The sequence below is a fragment of the Elephas maximus genome, chromosome 13 (assembly GCF_024166365.1).
Source record: "Elephas maximus indicus isolate mEleMax1 chromosome 13, mEleMax1 primary haplotype, whole genome shotgun sequence".
Lineage (NCBI taxonomy): Eukaryota > Metazoa > Chordata > Mammalia > Proboscidea > Elephantidae > Elephas > Elephas maximus.
Window position 1 is genome coordinate 52,193,858 of NC_064831.1, and position 23,151 is coordinate 52,217,008.

Genomic DNA, 23,151 nt, shown 5'->3' on the forward strand with positions numbered 1-23,151 from the left:
CATTAATTGACATTTACTATATACTGGGCACTACCCTAGTACTTTGGAGCCCTGGTGATGCAGTGGTTAAGAGCTAAGGCTGCTAACCAAAAGGTTGGCAGTTCAAATTCACCAGGCACCCCTTGGAAATCCTATGGGGCAGTTCTACACTGTCCTATGGGGTCACTATGAGTCGGAATTGGCTGGATGGCAATGGGCTTGGTGGGTTTTTATGCTAGTACTTTACATGGGTTTGAGGCACAGTGCTGCCATTTATTAGTTATGTGACCTTAGAAAAGTCACTCTCTATAGGCCTCTGTTTTCTCATCTATAAAACAAGAGCTTCTACTGATCTTGTATGACTGCTTATGCATATTAAATGAATATGTAATTCAGTAATTGTTAGTTATCATTACCTTATCATCACTATTACTATTAAATTAGATGGGGAATAATTAGCAACCATAACAAAAAACAAATGAAAATACATCTTTATTTGAACATGTAATAACCATAATGTCTACATACATCATAAGAGAAAGGTCTTTCATCAAGAGAAGAAAAGGGGAATGTCACCCTGGAGTTCCATGATACAGCAATGGCACCCAAGTAGCCTGTAACAACTTTGTCTTTCTGTGACACATGAACCACAGAGTAGTATCTGAGGCATGGGAAAGCTTAGATTTCCTCTCACAATTCCACTAGACCACACTTAGAAACCACAGTCACTGAAAAAATAAAGTGTAATGAACTCTAAATCACTATTCTTTCCAAAAATGTTAAAACTGTATAATCACAAAGGGAAAATGGGACTGGCAGATCCTTTTTAAAGGTATATAGGGAGTAAAAAGAACTAAAAAGTGAATCACTCAAGGAAACTGCTAAGCAATGAGACTGCTGATTGACGTAAATTAGGTAAACATTACTGCACTCTATACAATCTCATAGAAGTGTTTTGTTTTGATATTTTATGAAGCATGTTCTTTAGGAGCGACTATGAGAGGAAATTACCTGTTCACTATAATGTCTGGCAACACTCCAAATGAGCTGATCACTCTTGTAAAACTGATATCGAATTTCATAATAGGCAAGTCTGGGAAGAGAAAAAGGAAAGACTCAATGAGGCTAAAATTAGATTCTGAAAAAGGTGTACTTAAAATTTCAACAAAAAATTAATCCTAGCTAATTCTTTCAGAATAATCTTTGCACTTCCACCATATATAATTTAGGATTGACATTCTAATATTATGGTAATAAAATTACTATAAATATAGGGCAGTCTCAATAAGTCTTTCATAAATATGGTAGAAAGAGTTTAAAAGGTCATCATTATCCCATCAGCCAGTGGATTTTTAAGTTTTTTCTTCTAGTCTTTTTCCACTTTGAATGTCTTCTTTCCTTCTCTGTGCGATTTTAAAACATTTCGTATGCCACTTTTATACTCAACATTGTGGGTAAGTATTTCTCCACGTTATTAAAAATTCTACAGAACCATTTTTAATGGTTGTATAGCATTCCACCATGTAGGTGTTTTCATAATGAACAATTCCTCCACTGTCAGGCATTTCCAATTCTTGGTACAACAATGTTTCCATATGCATCTTATGGATTTTGCATTTCAAGATAGTTTCTGGACTAAATTCCCAAAGACAGACTTACTGAGTCAAAGACTACAAAAATATTTAAGGCTCTTGATATATATCACTTTGCACTAATCCTAACAGTTAAAAAAAAAAAAAAAGGGGGGGTCCTTTTCTCAAACATATTCCTCTCTACTACTAGAATTGCTTATATTGTGAAATATTTGATTATTTTAATTTCCCTATTATCATTTGGTAATAATAAAGTTGAGCATTTTTTCAAATATCTATTAGCCACTCTATCTTCTCTTTTGTAAATTAGCTCTTATTATCTTCTGGATGTTATTCTGTATTAATTTTTAATATACAGGCTATTAATACTTTTCTGTCAGGCTCATTATATTCTCCCAGTTCTTTGTTTTACAATTGTCTTTAATGATTTTGTTACAAAGTGATTAATTTTTACGTAGTCAAATTTATTTTGTATTTTCCACTGGAATTTTTCCCATTGCTTTTAAGCTTAGAAAGACTTCCTCTATTCAGAGATCTGATAGCAATTAACTATTAATACTTCTCCTTCTCTTTTTTTTTTAAGTCTTTAAATTCCTCTGAAATTTAGTAGTGCACATGTGGGATGGGAAACGATCTAAATGGATTTTTTTCTCCCGGTAACTACTTGTTCCAAAATTAAACATGCATTTATTGAATTCACAAGTGCCTGGAACACATAAATATTCTCATATTAAATGAAGCAGTAAGTTTTCTCTATACTTTGCCATACAATTATATTGAAATCCCACTCCATCGGTACATATTTCTAAATAAAACTTTTAAAATACAATCCACTCATAATATATTAAAATAATTCAGTTTTCACTCTATATTAATGTACTCTTTAGAAATAGATAAAGAAAATTTAAGAACTCTTTACCTTATCTTTATGGATAAAATAAGCGTACCTACAGGGTATAAGTAGACAGGGACTCAACTCCCCAAGTATCACTGAGTTATCATTTTCCTAAACTAACATTCTAGCGCAGAAAGACAGAACATGCAGAAACATAACCTTGGTACAAATGCCTCCCCATGTGTTTAGACACAATTCTTACTTAAATATGAGGTCATCCACATCAGTCAGAGTAGCACCTATGCTTTTCAACAGCAGGTTTACAGAATGAATTGCAATCATTTCTTGTTTTTCTTTGTCTGACTCTTCACCTCCAGAACCCAAAGACAGACTCAAATGCAACTAAAAGAATATATTTTCAATGAAAGAAAGCAAAGAAAAAAATTATACAGAGAGAAATCAGATCTTCCAGATACAAACGTTAGATCCTTCAATTAGAGTCTTCAAGAAAGCTACTATTTGTCACTCCATACATTACACAGAATAACCCACTCATACCTGATTCTCATGTTTACATTTACTTTTTCATAAAATACAACTTAGTCTGTTCCCAAAACAGAGCTGCATTTTAGTGACAGTGTATATACGGTGTTGTGTTCATAAGGAGGGGGCTTTACAAGAACGGCATCAGCCCTTTCTGCAGAAAGACTTATTAACTGACACACAAGTAGCCTGCCCGTCAAAATAACAGACGATCCTTTATTTTCATCCAATTAAGCTAAATCTTTTATGGCAATTACTAAATTGCCAAATAAATTTTAAAAACGAGTAATGAGGTTTTAGGATTCCACATATACTTCCATCTCAGTACTTAAAAGATGAAATTTCCACATTTCCACTTGGCTTCTTCTACTTTATGACGGATCATCACTTGTGAAACAGTAAAAGGCGGCAGAGGCAAAATGTAATTTGACACGTGGGAACAAAACAGGTGACTCTTCTGTCTCACTGTCATCCCCTAAACATTTTACCTCATAGAGCTCAAGTGGAGCAGACTTGGGGCAAGGCCAGGGAAGCCTGCATGTTGGCTTTTCCCTTAGATGTGGACTTGTGTTCACCTGCAGAGTCAGGAGTGCTGGTATCCAGCTCTCAGGTGGACAGAGATTCAGTCTTTCCCTAGAGCAAAGTCACCATGGAATAAGAAAATAACTGCTTCTTAATATTCATTATCCAGCTTCACGGAATAATTCCCAGGGTGTTAAGAGCATGATTAGGTATATGACCCATCTTTAAAAGACCCTAGATTATAAGCTCCATGACGTCATTTTATAGTTTCCACGGCGACTTTGGTAGTAGAAATTAAGTAAATATTTGTTGAAAGTATTGTTCAATCTCATAAATATCTGATTTTCCCTTAATAACCAGAAAGAAACTGTGTATAACTTATCACATAAAACAATATCAATTTTAAACCTAACACTATGAATGTCTGATATCATCAAATTGATAAATCAATTAAAAATAATTATATTTTATAAACCCATTTGTTTATCTGACTGGATTGGTGAACTCAATTGAAATAATGTACTGTAAATAGTTTTTGACAGTGTAAAGGATCATCGGAAACCCTGGTGGTGCAGTGGTTAAGTGCTACAGCTGCTAACCGAAGGGTAGGCAGTTCCAATCCGCCAGGCACTCCTTGGAAACTCTATGGGGCAGTTCTACTCTGTCCTATGGGGTCACTATGAGTCGCAATCGACTCGATGGCAGTGGGTTTGGGTTTTTTTTTTTGGTAATGGATCATCAATATTTTAAGAGTTCCTTAATTGAAAATCTGGCCCATTACACAAATTTAGAGCATTATAGTTGATAGCATTTGTGAGCTCACTGAGCAGTCACCTTCCCCTATAAAAGCTGAAAAGAATAACACAAAGAGAAAAGGAAATGGGTTCATAAGGTACAAAATCAGGCAAGTGAACGGTATCCAATTTTCCACTCTCTTAGTTACAATCAAATTTTAGAAGGGAGAAAAACTCCCCATCAACAGTATAACACCTACCTCAGCATTTTCACATTCTGGCTAAAGCACCCATTATAGTTTTCTGTTTAGACAGTGATAGTAGTTATAAAGCACAACCAAAACATTCATCGTTGGTGGGCACTTCTACGCTTAATTAAGAGGTGCTTTTGTCAGCTTCTTCCCTGAACAAAGGGGTGATTAGTTCAAGACCAGAGAATACACACTGGCGCTTTCTCTGTGGGAGTCACCGCTGTACATATGTTACAGAGTATTCGCTTAATTATTTCAATTAATCAAACAAAACTCCTGCCAAATGTCTGATGCAACAAATTAAAACCTACATGTCTACACAGACCCTTTGAAAGTTCTAAATCAATTTTGCTAAATTTTAAAAATAATCATTACAACAAACCTTAATAGGAGAAATATGGAAATGTTCAAAGAAACTAAGAATTGATATATCAGTCATTGAAGTCTCCATTAATTCCGTGTTCAGGGCGTCAATATCTTGTTGGATTAACTTTGTCTGAAAAAAAATTACAAGAATTTCTATTTTAACTTTTTTTTTCTCTAGGATAATTGGTTTAAAAAATAGCTGATTTAACTTTTTTTTAATTTTATGATTTTGCCAAGAAATAAAAATTGTTACCCGGCTTCTTTCAGCTTCAGGGTCAGCTGTCGGGGTGAAAAGGGCAACGATAGCTCCTAGAAACCCTTGATCAATTTTTAAGGCCATTTCCTGAATGAGGACCATAAAATACCTAGGGGGGTAAAAAAATTCAAATAAAGATGGGAAAAGGTTTCTACCAAAGCTTATAATTTTCAATGTAAAAACCCTGCTTTTGCCAAAAGGCACAGTAAGATCTTGTTCCTTTATCTCTTAAAAAATGTGATGTTAATAAGATCAAAGTCTAATTGCTTCACCAGAAGTAATACCGCCTACTAACCCTTAGCACCTAAAGTCCCATGTGCTCTTATTCATATGTCACAGAAGGACAAACACAATGAGATGAGATAGCATATACTACCCAAGTTTCCAAGTCCATGCCCACTGCTTTACAGAACGCAGCTCACCAATACATACGTCATTTGTATTTCACTATTTTATATTCTAACTGGGGCTACAAAGGGGAGAAGGTGGTTGAAGGAATTTCATACTTTAAAATACGTAGAGGCTATTATTAAAAGGAGCCCTGGTGGCGCAGTGGTTAAGAGCTCGGCTGCGAACCAAAAGGTCGACAGTTCGAACCTACCAGCCCCTTCTTGGCAACACTATGGGGCAGTTCTACTCTGTCCTGTAGGTCTGCTGTGAGTCGGAATCAACTTTACAGCAATGGGTTAGGTTTTTCGGTATTATTAAAATAAGTTTCAACATAAAAAAATCACTTGATCAACAGTGGATTCAAAGGTCCAAGGGGAAAATAATATTGCATATAAAAGTCACTTTCTCAAAGACTAAAATTCATTTTCAAAGTAGATTCTCACTTTAAATCCCTTTAGAAAAACAGAGGTTATTTTTACTTACTTGAACTGTAAGACTTTACTGTACTCGTTAAATCTTGTGATGACACTGACATCAATGAAAGGTTTGGGCTCTACGAAGAAGAAACAAGAAAAATCCAATCAAGCTGTACACTAGACCAAAACATGTTTCCTTAAATTTTATAATAGGGTGTATCTCACCGTAATTTTCTTTATTTTTTTACCTGAATCTAAAGCAATAGATTTTGGAGGGGCCACGGGATGAAATACAACAGGGAACATGGCACCTGGTAACTGATTATCAACCTGAAAAAAAGGAAAAACCAACTCAGCAGGATTTAAAATAATTTAAATTTAACCTTTTGGTTACAGAGACAATATTTTAGAAGAAGCCACTAACTTCATCACAATTAAGTATCTGCTTGTATATGTGCTACCATCAGAAGTTTCACTTTAAATCCATCAAACTTTGTACACATCTCTGCAAGGGCAAGCCTTTAAATGAAGGAGCACGCAAATGCCTCAGAGCTGCCTCAACACTGCACGGCACGTATGCCATTAATGGAAATATTCTCACCCAGGATCACATGAGATTTCAACTCTCTAATTAAAATGAAGTATAAGTAGAAACTGGATATGAAATTACAGGATAAGTAGAAGAATAAAAATATCCTAAATACTACTTAGAAGTTAAAACGAAAGAAGGAAGGAACAAAGGAAAGTAATATCCAAAAACAAGCTTCAATAAAGCCCTGCTCATTCTCATAAAGAATGACAAAGGAAAATCTTATTTTGGGATTCTAAGACAAATTCAAAGGAACACTCAGAAATAGCAGTCTCGATGCACAAGGAAACATTCTCGCAGGCTACCTCATCAAATTAAATAGTCCCAAAAGTCGCAAGGACTTCCAGAGTTGAATTGTAATTAAGATGTTGAATCCACAGAATACATCAGAGAAGCGGGAAAAAAAATCACTTTAACAAAAAGATAATAATTACAATGTATGCCACAACCTTGTAAAAAGAAATTTCATCCCCAAGATTCCCAAAGTAATTAGATATTATCTATTTAATTGAGGACAATAGTGTTACCTGAAGCCAGTACAACCTGGCCCTTAAACTTCTCTGGTGAGGAGACTGCTTAAATTCAATCTCAATTCCTGATAAAAAATCTCGTTTAATAGGGCATCGAACAGGGAAGCGCATTTCCATTGGAACTCTATCAAAATTCACCTGGAATAAAAAAGCACGTCTTTGTGATGAGCTGGTATTAGTAGTGTAGCTACTCCATTTTTTAAATATCCATTTACTCAAGAAATTGAAAAGAAAAAATATTTTGTCTATACCTCAACGAAAGCTGTACCCTGCTGTGATCTACAGTTGAGATCTTTGAAGCAGAATCCATCACTTGTCTACCAAAGTTATACAGAAAACAACTGAGAAATATTTCAGTTAAGAAAATAAAATATACTTCATATTCTTTTGCTTTATAATGGTTAATAGGGTTGCTATGAGTCAGAATCAACTCCATGGCACAAAATAATAGCTTGTATGTGTCTGACTCTAATTGTGTCGGTTTAATTTGTTTCCTCCCATGGGAGCATGGCCAATATTTATGGGTATGTGGCTTGCTTGGAGGAGATAGGGAGTGTATTTGGTGATCAACACAAATTCAAGCATCCAATATCAAAGACAGAGTAACTAAAACTACGAATGAATCAGAGCAAGCTAGAAATTGTAGTCAAGCTCCTGGGGCCTTCTTAAAGCAAAGGGGACTTTTAGTTTCAATTCATAAAGGTCCATATGAAGCATACCTTTATTTTGTGGACACCTACTCATTCACACTCAACAAATTTAACTGAGTAGGGTTTGCATAGGTTTTTCATCATTAAAATATATAATTTTACACAGCCTTTATTTAGCAATACACTACACTGGTATCATTCAAAATATAAAAGAAGAAGTTATCATAAGTAACCTTCATTCCTCCATAATCTTACTGAAAACAAGTTTCATGAAACTATCTGGCTTGTAAATAGAACCAACTGTAAGAATACAGAAGAGAAACAGGTTCAAACCCTATACATGACGTGATAGCAATGTAAGATATTTTAATTGCAAATGAACTAATCATGATAATCCTATTAATAAGAGTTTACTAATAAATTAGTTTCTGTGCACAATTTTACTTGTACATTAAAATTTTATTTCCTCACTACCACTACCACCACCACCAAAGCACACCTATAAAAGCCAAAACAAACACACTTTGGTATACCTCAAAATTATTGTGTAGTTTTATCCAGCCATGGTCTCCTGATACTTGGTGTTTCTGATAGGACTCTTCCAACAACATTATCTGCTTTTGACTAAAAGGCTTCCATTTTTGTTTTGGTTTCATCTCCCAAACAACACCAGAACTAAAATAATTCACAAAGAAAATTATATTAGGAATATATATTCAGGTTTGTTCAATTCAACCCCAAACTGCTGCAAAAGTATATTAGAAAAAGGAACAGGGGAAAATGTTTTTCTGTCATCACCTGACATCAATCAACTAGCACAAAGGTTGGCATATAGTAAATATTTTAGGCTTTGCAGAGGTTATTACGTAGGTATGTGTATGACAAGAGAGAAAACAAACCTTCATAAATTTTTTATTGGCAAAGTTCAAAATATAAAATTAATAATTGAGTATAATTTTTAAAAAACATAGGTCTACTCATAAGAATGAACTAGTTTTCCCTATTATCAAAATTGATCGCAAATGTTCATTTTTCAATGCTGGTCTATAATGAGCATCTTTAAAAAAAATTTTTCACAGATTAAAAAAAAAAACCAAACCCGCTGCGATACAGTTGATTCCGACTCATGGTGACCCTATGTGTTACAGAGTAGTGCTGCTCCATAGGGTTATCTTGTAGGTACTGCCAAGTGCTGATATCAATCCCTAAGCATATTATTTTAATTGAGAATATTCATTGTTTGCAAGGCATTTATGAAATTCTATTAGATTCTGCTCTTGGTATTTGCTTTTCATAGAATGTCAATACACTGCAGGTCAATCACTCCCAGCGGAAGGTTAGGGGGAAGTTCCTCAACTGCAGAGAGAAACGGATTTTGAAATGTGACTTTACACTTGTATCAAGGTCAGAGAAGAATGTTGCTGTAACAGTGGCTGCAAGTAAGAAAATATATCCACTGCACTTTTGTGTAGAAACAGAGATCCTGCTTCTTGTTTTAATTTTGGATAGAACAGGAAGTAGAGAAAACAGCTTGATATTACTTGTGATTAAAACAATGTTAGTTTCATTGAAAACGATTTTACTGAAGTACAGCTTCACATATATAAGCTCTGTTTTGCCTTGTAATTTTAGGTTGAATTAAGAAGTGTTTCAAGTCTGCAACAAAAGCTAATTTTCAAAGTCATTCAGCAGTCTATGATAGCGGTTGAGGGTGGTTCTTTTTGTTCAGAAAAATTTTAATTCTGGCTCAGAATTTAAAATGAGTGCAATAAAACTTCACCACTGCTAAGCTATCAAGTTGGAGCCGTGGTGGCACAGTGGTTAAGAGCTCGGGTCCTAACCAAAAGGTTGGCAGTTCGAATCTAGCAGCCACTCCTTGGAAGCCCTATGCAGCAGTTCTACTGTGTCCTATAGGATTGCTATGAGTTGGAATCCATTCAAAAGCAATGGGTTTTTTTTTTTAACTACCAAATTGCTATGTGGTAAGCCCAGTCAGTATATTCAGCTTCTAATTCTGAAAAGATTCACAAAACTGGTAATAGTTTAGTCCACATGAATGGATGAAGTTCAGTGTTTGACATTACTAATTTGATAACACACGACAATTCAAATATTTCCCACACAGTATCTGCTGATGAATAATACAATGATAACCATAGGCTTTAAATCCCTTACACTTTCACAAGCTTTGTGAATTTGTGCAACTAGACCTTCTTCTGCTCAGCACGTATTTTTCCCACCAACAGTTGTAACGTATCTTAGAACACTCTACTTCAGTTTGTACTGAATAAGTGTTTCCCCAACTTGTTTGAAAATATTCTCTCCTGTTGATAGATGCTCATGTAGAATATTCATAAAGGCTAATTCTTCAGTCACTTCAAATTCTGCACTGACTACTCAGATACCCAAATGGTAACACCTGTTGACTCCAAAGTCAAGGACAACCACTTGAAACCATTTGCCTTGTTTTTTAATTAACTACTGATGTTCCTCTGAATGACCTCAACTCTTCAAGCAACTGTTCTTGAAAGGCTAATGGTCTTAGACAAGTTTATTTTCTCTGGACTCACTTCTTCAGCTGCTGCAATCAAACATGATTCAATTAACTCACCACTGGTAAAAGGCTTTCCTTGCTTGGCTTACAAATGATCTCAGAAATCTACTTTGGTTGCAGCCTCCTCATTTTTCTTTTTGTGAAGAAATTCTGCTGTGATGAGATACTTTGCTTTAAATATTCTAATTTTTTCTGGCCAGAGAAAATATATGGTCTCATCACTGATACAAAGTGCTATATGGACACTCATTAAAGATTATATGACCATGTCAATAACTGCCTCCTCTAATGACTTGATGAACTTTTTTTTCAATTTTTCTCTGTTGGCTTCTCCCGACCCACTCTAGTTACCCACTCTTCACTGCACACACAAAAAACGCTGGCCGCTTCTACTTCTGTACATACTTCTGTACGTACTTCTTTGTAGCACTTCTCAATATTTTTATAATTCATTAAAACACACACACACAAACAACAAAGAAAGAAACCCTCTTCTTCCCCATCAACTGACAATGAGTATTGTGACGCAATGACAACATCTTACTCACATTTCTATTTTGGAGCTTTTCACCTAGCAGTGCAAACAACTGTTCTATACATTTTGTTGGATGAATGTACAGTATATCAAATTCTGTTTACTCTCATCAAATTGGATATTATCAAGTCAAATGCTTTCTAAAGATTTCTGATGTCTTATCTTTCTTCTTCCATACCTGGTTATTCCGATATATGAAACTTCCTGCTTGTTGTCATTGTTCACCAGTGAAAGCCCAAGACTGTGGAGAGACAAGGTTATTTCATGATCAGGCTGCTCCATTTCTTCTGCCTGCCGTGCTTTGGAAACCAAAGCAACGTCATCAGTGAAAAGCAAAACTCTCTGACGCCCGTCCAGGAATGACACCCAGTGTATCTGGATATTTGCATCATATGGAAACTGTCCACATTCATCCTGGGGGGAAAAAATAACTTTTCATTAAACCCACAAGCATCAAGTTTTTATTACATAAAGTTGAACTACAGAGAGAAAAATCAGAAAAGTTGAAAAGACATGACAATAAACTCTGTAACTCTTAACATCGAAGTGACGTAAATTAAGTAAAACCATAATCTATTTTATACATACTAATTTTTTTCAAACAGTAACAGATTAATAGCATTTATTTTCTTTATACCTTAGTTTGAGTCACCTAGTTAGTGCTCAAAGGGCATTCTGCAGGAACAAGAGTATCCTTCACTGGCACCAACGCCATACGATGCTTACTTGTCTCCAAGCTGGAGAACAGCATGATTCAGACGTTAACAAGAAAAGTAATTTCAGGCAAAACTGATCTAGTTTACTTTTATGTTTTAATAATTTATAAAATGGCAAATATTTATGTAAATCACACTGCCAAATAGTCAAACGATGGTGATCAGTTTGTACTAAGTTTCACTAATAATGCTCACAGCTAAAGGTTTCCTACAGCACTTAAAAATTTGGGGACTGATTTGGCGGTGTTTTCAGAGATTAAGATAATGGTTACTGTTCATTCTGGGCTCAACATAAATATAGCAACAGTTCATTTTAACCAGCAGTATAAGTCCCTACTGTGTGCTAGGCACCATGTTAAATGCTGGGAATAAATTACAGTATGACATGGTCTTGCCCTTAAGGCTCTTAAAGTTATCTACGGACACAAAGTAGAAGAGTCTGGAAAAATCAGTCACAGGATAAACAAACCAAGGAAACTAAGACATTTTATATTTAAGCAAAGATTTAAGGCAGGCATTCTCTCTAAAAACATTGAAGAACTGTCAAATGAAGGATATTATACAGCGAGGACCAAAATACGTATGTTTCTGTTTCTTCTGATTGTAAAAGTAATGTAACCTTATTGCAGAAAGTTTGAGACATAGAGAAAAGTACAAAGAAGGAATAAAACTCACCCATTACCCCATAATCCATAAATAGCCACCATTAACTTTTAGTATCTAATTCCTTCCAGTATTACTTTTCCAAATACATATGTAGTTTGACATAATTAGGCTCATCTTTTACGTGCAGTTTTATTTCCTATTATTAGGATTAGATATATGAAATGTCTAATATTTAACTATTTTTCTGAGAAAAATGGCTATTTCCTAAGCTTCAGCCTACTATTTTTGCTTTGCATTATTTGGATACTTCTGCCTGTCCTCAGCTTCTCTCTGAAGCCTGCTGACTGCACCTCTCGTTAGACAGATGTCAGGGTTCGTGTTTACTCTACATCCCCAGTGCAGGCTACCTAAGGAGGCAGGAGAACGGGGTGGGGAAACACAGTGCTCTGGAGTCAGACTGTCTGGGCTGGAAACTTAGCTCTTCTATTTCCTCATCACTTACTGTGCCTTTGTTTCCTCAACCGCAGATGGAGATAACAATAACCTACTCACAGGATTATTATAAGAATTAAATGAGAGGACGCGCATAAAGCACGGTGCCTGGAACGTAAGCAACCAGCTGCTGTTGAATCAATTCTGACTCACAGCAAGCCTGTGTGTTGTCAGAGTAGAACCATGCTCCACAGGATACATTCAATGGCTGACTTTTCGGGAGTAGACTGTCAGGCCTTTCTTCCAAGGCACCTCTAGATGGACTTGAACCGCCAACCTTTCGGTTAGCAGCCAAGCACTTAACCATTTGCACGGCCCAGGGACGTCAGCCTGGAACATAGTAAGCACTGAATAAATATTAGCCATTTTTGTAGGTACATAATCTTATGGCCACAAATAATGATTGTTATTTTTTTTCAAATAAGTAACCCCTTATTTATGCTTCATATGTTAGTGTACAGATAAAAATATTAAATGAGTAATAATTACCACTTTGCTCCTAATTTAAACCAGAAAGTCACTTGAAAAGTGACTTGAAAGTCATAATCTGTTATGAAGAAATGATCTGTCTTCACTTCCTCCAACTAAATAAACAAACTTTCTCTCAAGCTGCAATTCTAAAAATCTTTAAAAATCGGGAACTGGTATTGATTTTTCTGTACTCCTTTCTGAGAACTTTTAGGATTGTCTTGTTTACTTCTCACTGAGACTACTGTTTTCATGGTTTTTTTATTAATAGTAATTAAGTTTATGGGAAAATCCTTACTTGTTTATGGTGTATGATTTGGTTGAATTTCAAGTTCTAATATTTCATTTAGTCTTTTTACACAGTCCTCTTAGTCTTTATTTTTTCTTATTATTATTTTTTTGGATAATTAGATTTTAGATTCATAAAATGAACCAGGAAACTTTCCATCTTCTATGTTTTAGAGCAATTTATGCAGCAATTTGAAAAGTGAAAGTACTAACCAGGAACACAGCCTAGATGCAAAATCTTGAAGGCTTTTTTTTTTTTAATGGTTGTTATTAATTTCTTCAATGAAATGTGGCGGTTTATATTGCGTCAGAACATTACCTATTTCATAGACTGTTAGAATGTATTAGCACACAGCTGTGTAAGCATACTCCTGTAACGACTTCATCTCCTTGGTATCTGATTAGGAACACAGGCTTTGGAGTTCAGATCTAACTGGTTTTCAGCCCTGTTTTTGACTCTAAGCCTCAGTGTCTTCATCTATGAAATGGGGCTATTAAGAGTATCTACATCACAGTACTAATAAAGGACAGAATATGCCTGCCTAGCTAAAAGTGGATGATCCATAAACAGTACCTATTACTATAATTCCTTTCTGTTTCCCCTTTACCCGACTAGACTCCCAGACGTTTGTCTAGTTTATTATCTGTACGTATGTACATGGGTTTTAAGAACCAGGTTTTTATTTGTCCTACTTTTTTCTAATTAATTTATTCCTCCTTTTTATTTTAATCACCTCCATCTTCCTGATTTTATTAGGTTTTCTGTAGTTCTAGTTCTAACCTCTTAAATTGACTGCCCAATTCTTTAATTTTCATTCTTTTTATATAATGCAAACAATAAATTTACTTCTAAGAACACCGCTGGCCATATCTTTTAAGTATATAAGTTGTTATTGTCATTGTGTGCTGTTGAATCAATTCCAACTTGTAGTGACCCCACAGGACAGAGCAGAACTGTCCCGCAGGGTTTCCTAGGCTGAAATCTTTATGACAGGAGATAGTCAGGTCTTTTCTCCCACAAAGCAGCTGTGGGATTCAAACTGTGGACCTTTTCGTTAGCAGCAGAGTGCTTAGCCATTGTGCCACCAGGGCGCCTTAAATATATATGTAGTGATTTTATTTTCCCTATTTTCTAAAGATCCTAAAATCATTTTATATTATTTGTTTGGTAGAATGGTTATACAGAAGAGTACTTCTTCATTTTTAAGTTAGAAAACCCTCATGTCACAAATGTTTTCGGTACAGTTTTCAGAATACTGTTAAGTGGCCCGTGCTTAACAGTACAGCCCATCCAAAGTCTGAGTCTAAGAAATAACAACTTGATCAATTTAGCTACCTACAAATTGCTTCAATAAATACTACACTGAATTTCTGATGAGGTCATTTGCATACTGTCAGACTCCTTTAATTAATAAAACATATAGCACTACTTGAGAAAACACACCTGAAAATCTCACAGCCAGCAGTGAAATACATATGTTCAAAATAAAGTTGTTTTTCATTTAGCCTTAAAATTCTTTCCTTTACAAAAAAGATAAACAAAAAGGTGCTTTACTAGTCTTTATTTGGACAAGGTGGAGCTATTTTTTTTAATTATAAATAAATCATTTAGATTGATCTAAAATGAAGTATTGGTATGAATTATTTGCAAACTAAAGTCCAAAATTAACTTATGCTGAAGATGTTTCCAATGCACTTTTAGTTCAACCATCTTGTCTATCTCCCTCACCATCCGACTACTTATACAGCACCCATTCACATCACATGTTACCTTCAACAGATCCTGTTCCCCGATTTTTGCTGCATATCTCCACGTAAGTTTTCTGGTACCAGTAGGATCCGCCCAGGCAAAAAGTCTAACTTGTTTTGGCAGCAATTCCATTTCTTCCTGTGACCCACTGTAACACAATAGACAGAAAGAAGATTAAAATATCTTGACGTTGAAAAACCCAGACCTGTAGTTTATTGAAAACAGGAATGAAATGGTCTGAATTAATAAAACACACAACTCTGCCTAAAAGTAAATACCCTAAAATGTCTAGTAAACTAATTGAAGTGTGAGGAAAAAAAATATTACCCTTTCTAAAGTATACTTTGATCTAGGCAGGATAACACCAATAGAATTCATTAAGGTAAACATATTGGTACATCAAAGATCACCTGTAGAAAAGGCTGTGAATAATAAGTGTCTTTAGTAGCAGAAAAACTTCACTCAGTGCTAAAATTTAAGGTTTTTCATCAAATGAAATACATAAGAAATATTACGGGCCTCACCCCAAATAAAAACAACTGCATACTGTTGCTATACAAAGTGTGGTCTATGGGCCAACAGCATCAGCATCAGCTAGGAACATGCCGGAAATGCAAGGTCTTGAGCTCCACCCAAGACCCACTGAATCAGAATCTGCATCTTAACAAGATTCCCAGGATATCTTAAAATTGATCATTAAAGCTTAGGAAGTACTAATCCATGTAACACAAAAAACTTTTTTCCAGAGGGGGAAAAAAAAAGTTACCCAATCAGGCTTTAATCCTGATCTGTGCTTCTAAATCTCTTTCGCTGGATTCAAACCATGAGAGTTAAGAATAGGAAAACCTACAAGGAATTATTGTATCTGTGTGTGTCTATACATGTATATTATTGTCGTTGTGTGCCGTCGAGTCGATTACAACTCATAGTGACACTACAGGACAGAGTAGAACTGCCCCTTAGGGCTTCTTAGGCTCTAATCCCATGGGAGCAGATGGCCAGGTCTTCTTCTCTCCCATGAAGTCGCTGGAGGGTTCGAACCACTGACCTTTCGGTTAGCTGCCAAGTGCTTAACCATTGTGCCACCAGGGATATTTATCTCTCTCTCTTTATATATATGTATAGATGTAGACACATATCTATATATGGAATATACATGAAATATTATATATTTTTATAGTTTAAGGGCCTAAAATTTTCTGTTACACCATTAAATACATACAACCCCTGTGTTATGAACATCCGACTCACGCACAGCTTGCACTCTCGTTCATAACTCAGGGACTGCCTGTAATGACATTATCTGTTTCACCATTAAATGCAGGCAATCCCTGTGTTACGAACATCCGACTCACACACAACCTGTACTCTCGTTCATAACTCAGGGACTGCCTGTAATGACATTATCCAAGTCAAATGACAACACAGGCAAGAACAACTAAATCCCTATCAGCCTATATGACGGACAGATCCAACACCACTATCGACTTACTGCTCTCTCTTTTAATCATTTACTATCCCTAACCAAAAAAACAAGGTACAGATTTATAGGGAGAGGTTCACTGAGAATGACCAGATTACAAAGATAATGCTAAAACAGGGTCACAATCTCTTATTTGCATTCTAAAACTCTAAAAGTTCAAAGATTTTTCTGTAAGTTTGGTGCCCAAAGTAATTTGATCATGTCTGAACTGATATGAGACTATTATCGGTTTTTATTTATCCCATTTGATGGGAATATTCATAAATTTTGCTGCAGAAACATTAATGTGTTAGATTACAGGCTGTCTCGAAACCTGCTGGAAGGTATTAGCAATCAACAGCATGTGCTCCATATCACCTTTCTAAACTCTGAAAACATCTGTCTAACACATCTGGCCCCAACTATTTCCTAGGAGGGATTGCAGACCACTAAAGCAAATCACACTTTCCATTCACCCTTCCTCTCATACCTCTGTTTGTATGTGAGGATGTCCCACGGTGTGTGGTTTATTATCAGGGCAGGTGCAGACCCCTCGTGGTAATCAGAAAAGGTGATGACAGTTGAATGGTCAGCAGTGTTTACATCTACCAAGATACCACCACTCTATTGTAGGAAAAGAAAAAACAAAAAGTTGCTCAAGCTATTGGTTTAACTCGCACTTAAATTTGGATTTTGGATCAGTTATGCAGATACTAAAGCTTTGTTTTCTTAAGTTCTTACTGAAAAGCAAACTTGCTCTGATCTCTTACAAAAATATATGGCATTATATATTGATAAAGCAGCACCTTCAAATAATTACCATTACATCTTATAAGCATGGTTTAATAAGGTATTTTAAAGTAAATTTTAAAAATCACAAACATTTTGTTTTAAAATATTAAAGCTTACCAGATCTTCTAAGCTCAATAAAGTGCCATTATCCTGTCGGTTGTAATAGAACGGCCTGGAGGATCCTACACAGCCTACCACTCTCACGCAAAGTTTGCCTGACAAATTTTCAGGCCAAAATGGAAGGCACTGGAAATATAAAAAATTAAACTTAAAAAAATACCATGGCATAAATAAAAAAAAAAAAAAAAACTAGGGGACTGGCAAACTAAGTTTTCAATTCTAAATCTAATCTTGACTCAGTTATTACTAAATTTTTAAAAATAGTCTCCCCACATCCTATATTAAGATTACTGACAATATAATAACTGTTCATGAAATCAAAGAAACTTCATCAGAATACTGCTGTATTAGTCTATATGTACTTATGAAACAATTACAGTACGAGAAACTGAAGAGTATTTTGATTAGGGATACTTCAAATATCTTGAATATTTAAAAACTATAATCTTAGTAACATTTGCTTTTGCACACACCCCATTTTAATTCATGAATTTACTATGAATTCTCTCACAGAGTATCTTATCCTAGGTAAACCAGAAAGACAACATAAGATAGAGGAGAGAAGACCACAGACCTGGCTGCAAGTCCTGATCCTACCTTCCCAGTGCTTTGATCTAATCAAATCACATACCTCACTGAGCCTCAGTTTTCTGATCTGTAAAATGGGCATAACGGTAAGCTTAAAGAATTGTGAAGATCAAAATGATGTAACATGTGAAAGTGTTCTAATTACATACAGTATCAGACACACTTTAGTTACTAATGTAGGACAAAATATCCTTCTGTTGTAGAACACTAGGTAAAGTGTATTTCTGAATAAAAAATACTACTGTTACCAAACCCACATCGAATATATAAAGATAATTTGCATTTATTTGTTGCCAAGTCTACGGCGATCATTCTAAATGCCTTGGAAAGATTATGCCTCTTAGAGCTCTAAATCTGTTTACATTGTAATTGGAATCCTTCCTTTTGAGACTTTTGTTAAGTATTTAAAAAAACAAAAAAACTGTAGAACCTTTTTTTTTTCCCCCAGAGATACAGAAGAATGACTCCATCCTAAAATTCAGCTAGTTTAGATGAAAACTCAGAAAAATTGAACACTAATGCTTCTCCTCGCATCTGTCCTCCCCACTCTCTCCTTGATTCTCTCCACCTCCTCAAATCCTATAGAACCTGAAAGTTCAAATTTCACCTCTCCTGTGAAACTTTTCCTGTTGATCTAGACCACAATGATCTCAACTCCCAATGACTTTACTGATCTTGGAAAACCCTAAGACTCGGTTTCCTTCTCTATAAAGCCAGGGGATTGAATTTTATGTCATTTTCAAGGAAACTTTCAGCTCAACTATTCGGGAATTCTATAATCAGCTATAACTTAGCATATACTACCTTTTTCTCCATGTATTAGCTTTCCAACAAGATTATAAGCTCTTGAATAGAGACATTACCCTGGCTATAGAGCCAATGTTGTCATGTTGTTAGGTGCCGTCAAGTCAGTGCCAACTCATAGCGACCCTTTATGCAACTGAAGGAAACACTGCCCGGTCCTGTGCCATCCTCACGATCACTGCTATGCTTGAGCCCATTGCTATACTATAGAGTACGTACTTCTGACAGTATGTGTCCACATTATATACATACAGGAAGAACTTAGAAAATGAGTGTCGACCAGCTAGACTGGACTAGTGGTAAAGGTCATCAACAATGTTCTTTATTTTTTTTAAACATATGCTTATGATATGGAGAAAAAAAAAAAAAAAACTCTGTCAAAGCTGGCTGTCATATTTTAACAAATAAATCTGATAGCAGAGTATCCTGAAGACCTATATAATTCTTAATTATATGTCTATATTTATTTATAAATTTTAGGATCTACTTATGATAAAGGAAAATTTTACCTCTGAAGAGCCAATATAGTTCCATTTATTAGTTGGTATTGAGCCATCAGGTACAATCTCACTGACTTCTAGTTCTAACGATGACTTGTTGGCAATGGTACAAAAGGGAGTAAGAGTCACTATTCGAGAAAGATTAAAACTGCTCATTTTGATGCTAACACCAACCTGTGGAAAGGAAGCAAACAAGTTTACCATTTTCCAGTACTTTATTCAGCTAAGTTGAAATATATGCTACCCTCAGGCACACACAGACTTTTTAAGGTATTTTAAAATAAGAATTTTTAAATAAAGTAACTTCTATAAGCCATAATCCACTACTGATTATCTTCTTAGTAAGAGAAAAAAACTTGGCTCTTTAGTTGGATTCTATCAGAAATCAATTCAAGAAATATCATTCAACAACTTTAATAAACACTTGCAATGACAGAGTTATCTAGTATACTTTTAAGCATTCCAAGCATATATTGCTTTACAATTAGTATGAGGATAACTTTTGTGACTTTATTATCTGTTATCAATAAAATGAAAATTTCAAAGCAGTAATAAAACAGGGTAACTGGCATCAGACTACTCAAATATTCACAGTAGTCAAATTTAAGATTTAAGAAACATTGGGCGGGGAATTGTGGAATACAAGCAGGATTCCAGTATACTCTGAATATTTACTAAGTTACTCAGATGGATTTAAATTTTGACAAATTCAAGTTTTGCTTTGGTACTAGTGGCTATAGAAATTCGTAAAGAGTCCTCAACATAAGACGCTGAATTCAAATTTCCATACCCCTAGGAGCCGTCTGGTTTACTGAACCGTGGAAAAGGTGAATGGGGTCAGAGGCACATAAGCAGCAGAACCTTACCAGGTATTCCATATTGTTGGCAGGACACTTCACACATCCATAACTTCCTACAGTATCCAATGAGAAACCACTGGACCAGGCACTAGTTGAGATTTTTAACTGTACCTACACCAGAGAATACATAACATCATATTAATTTGATTTGATGGAAAGTTGCTAGACCACCAAGAAACTATAATATCAAAGGACACAGAAAAAAGACACTGCAAATGGATAACAGACCCACAAAAAACAGGGACTCTAGGGGACTTTTTTTTTTTTTTCCTAGGGGACAATACAATAGCAAGCTCTGACTTTCCCGTTCACCTATGCAATAACCCGTGGCTGTCGAGTTGATTCTGACTCACAGCGACCCTATAGGACAGAGTAGAACCCCCCCCCCCCCACCCCATAGGGCTTCCGAGGAGTGGCTGATAGATTCGAACCACTGACCTTTTGGTTAGCAGCTGAGCTATTAGCCACTGTGCTATGAGAACACCAACCTATGCAATGAGTACAGTTAATTTAAAGATGTATACCAATAGGACCTTCTGTTGTTTTAAAAAGAATCATAATGCAACATGCTATTTTCCAGTGTTTAGATTTGTGATACAGAGTTAACAAATTATTAAGGTTTTAGCAACCCAGAATTTCTGTATTTAATTAACATTATTCAGCAGATGCTACATGAAAGGCATCATAACAGAATACAAGATGATGGGACACAGTTCACAACTGGAAACAGTGAGTCTCCAACTAAACAGAAAGATAGGAAATGTATACAAATAATTATGATGCAAGGCTCAAGAGCCATACAAGAGATACAAAATGTTATGAAGGTTACAAGTTTACTTCCGGCTCCGGGATTTAGAGAAAGCGTACAGCAGAGACCTAACTGCACACCTATATTAACCTCTCTCCTATCCACGCAACTAGATTGTAGAAACCTGAGGACAACCAGGGCCTGACACACAGACAGATAATTACAACACCACATGTTACTCAATACTCTAAGAGGATGGTTCTCAGAGTGTGGTCCCAAGACCAGCAGCATCTGCATCATCTGGGAATTTGTTAGAAATGCAAATTCTCAGGCCCTCCTTATACCTACTGAATCAAACTCCTGAGGCAGGGCCCGGCAATAACACACACTGAAGGTTGAGAATTGCTGCACTAAAAAAGCATGGATGGAATGCCTAGTCCTACTTCAGACGGTTAGAAAATCTTTACACGTTAGGCCTGAGGGGAATGCCAAAAAATGGACAGCAGGTAACCAGGGAAGGTGAAGAAGACGAGGAAAGAGGAGGAGCAAAAGGGCAGCCAATACAAAGGCCTCAAGGAGAACACGTCCGATAGATGTGAATACCAAGACAGGAGTCTGGAGCGGTAAGAGGGACCAGAATATGAAGGGCCAGGTTTAGGCATCAGGCCTGTCTGCCAAATGCCTGGCTTACTGCTTCATACATAGGAAGAACTCAAGTAATATAAGCCAAATTTAACTGCTGCATCTTCTGAGATGCCATTTCATCACAGGTTGTTGTCATTGTTGGGTGCCACTGAGTTGATTCTGACCCATGCCAACCCAATGTGACAGAGTAGAACTGCCCCTTGGGGTTTTCTCGGCTGTAATATCTACGGAAGCAGATCGCCAGGTATTTCTCCCAAAAAGTCAACCTGTCAGTTAGCAGCCAAGGGCTTAACTAACGTGCCGCCAGGGCTTCTATCTGATACTACATCAAAACGAGAGTAACTCTAGGGGTACTGGAAAAAAGGGTCTCAGCCTCAGGAATCTGCTGTTAGGTCCTAACACCCCACGGAACTGCACATTACTCACAAGTCCCCTTGAACTGAACCCATACCAACAGCACACAGCAAGCAGGAGAGCGTGGAAAGACAAATAAGTCCCAAGTTCCCAGATTAGGAATTTATTTTAACTTGTTACATTAATAAAAACACACCTTATTTTTACTAAAAATGTTCTTTTTCTTGAAAGAGAATAAAATAATATCCCTGAAATCAGCTGGATGTTTCACATGGATATCTTCTGCGCGATACTGGAGAACCCGAGAGGTCTTGTTGATCAGCCAGTAGGGGCTGAAGACAGACAGCACCATCCGGCTGCCAACGCGCCTGACGTGTACTGACAAGTCAAGTGCCATCACTTCTGCGGTGTCAGAAGAAAAACACACGAGAAAAAACTCAGGCAATGAATCACTTATGCGGAAATGTCCATTCCAATTTTTGCCCTGGTATTTCACCAAGACTAGTTCCATTATCTCTCCACCGATTCTCGAATGGAGAACCTCAGCAACACTGCCTTCTGCTAGCTCATGGGTTTCTGCTGTTCCCTAAAAATGAACAAAAAAACAAACACTGAGTCAGCTCAGCAATTTTTATAAAACCTCTGAAATAGCAAGATCCATATTTTACAGAAACACTAAATAATCTACTAGATGTAAGTTACCTGCCAAATCTTCAACGAAGTACCATGTTTAAATGTTTACATATTATAAATGTCAATAATCACTAAGACTAAAAAGAAAACAGTACACACCATAGTCGCAGACAGAAATTGTCTTTTAGCCATTAGTAGGCCAAGTTTTGAGGAAAAAAAAAAAGATTTACACCAAGAATCAAAGGCTGGATTCAGAAACCTTAGCTGTTGCTTGTTAGTGCTAGACCATTAAATGAGCCACTTAAATGCCTGGGCTTCACTTCATCATCTACTCACATTACCGTGCTACGGGTTTCCATATGAGTGGGATAAGGAAAGCGATGTCAAACTATTCTGACAAGCCATCTAAATAAGGCCTAGTATTTTTAAACTGTATGATAGACAAAATAATGAATCAGGCTTCCTTACTGAAAGCTTCTCTTGTATGAATACCATTTAGTTCATTTAATTAATTTTAGTCACCACAATTCAGGGATGGCTCACTGTCAGATAAAGAAATAAAATAATTTCCAGTCAACCAAAA

The 23,151-nt window shown here is 36.1% G+C and overlaps 1 protein-coding gene across 3 annotated transcripts in view; it reads right to left on the minus strand.

The window, feature by feature from the left end:
• The window catches only part of VPS13C (vacuolar protein sorting 13 homolog C), a 187,333-nt gene that overhangs the window by 22,159 nt on the left and 142,023 nt on the right, over positions 1-23,151 (minus strand). For all 3 annotated transcript variants that reach the window (XM_049905874.1, XM_049905873.1, XM_049905872.1), the window contains 15 exons: positions 22,132-22,521; positions 20,195-20,299; positions 19,338-19,502; positions 17,434-17,562; positions 17,015-17,148; positions 15,084-15,210; positions 10,921-11,156; positions 8,187-8,328; positions 7,001-7,141; positions 6,133-6,214; positions 5,952-6,021; positions 5,076-5,187; positions 4,839-4,952; positions 2,669-2,808; positions 991-1,072 (listed from right to left, as the gene is read on the minus strand). In XM_049905874.1, the coding sequence (XP_049761831.1) occupies positions 991-1,072; positions 2,669-2,808; positions 4,839-4,952; positions 5,076-5,187; positions 5,952-6,021; positions 6,133-6,214; positions 7,001-7,141; positions 8,187-8,328; positions 10,921-11,156; positions 15,084-15,210; positions 17,015-17,148; positions 17,434-17,562; positions 19,338-19,502; positions 20,195-20,299; positions 22,132-22,521 (2,169 nt within the window). The remainder of the gene's footprint in view (positions 1-990; positions 1,073-2,668; positions 2,809-4,838; positions 4,953-5,075; positions 5,188-5,951; positions 6,022-6,132; positions 6,215-7,000; positions 7,142-8,186; positions 8,329-10,920; positions 11,157-15,083; positions 15,211-17,014; positions 17,149-17,433; positions 17,563-19,337; positions 19,503-20,194; positions 20,300-22,131; positions 22,522-23,151) is intronic.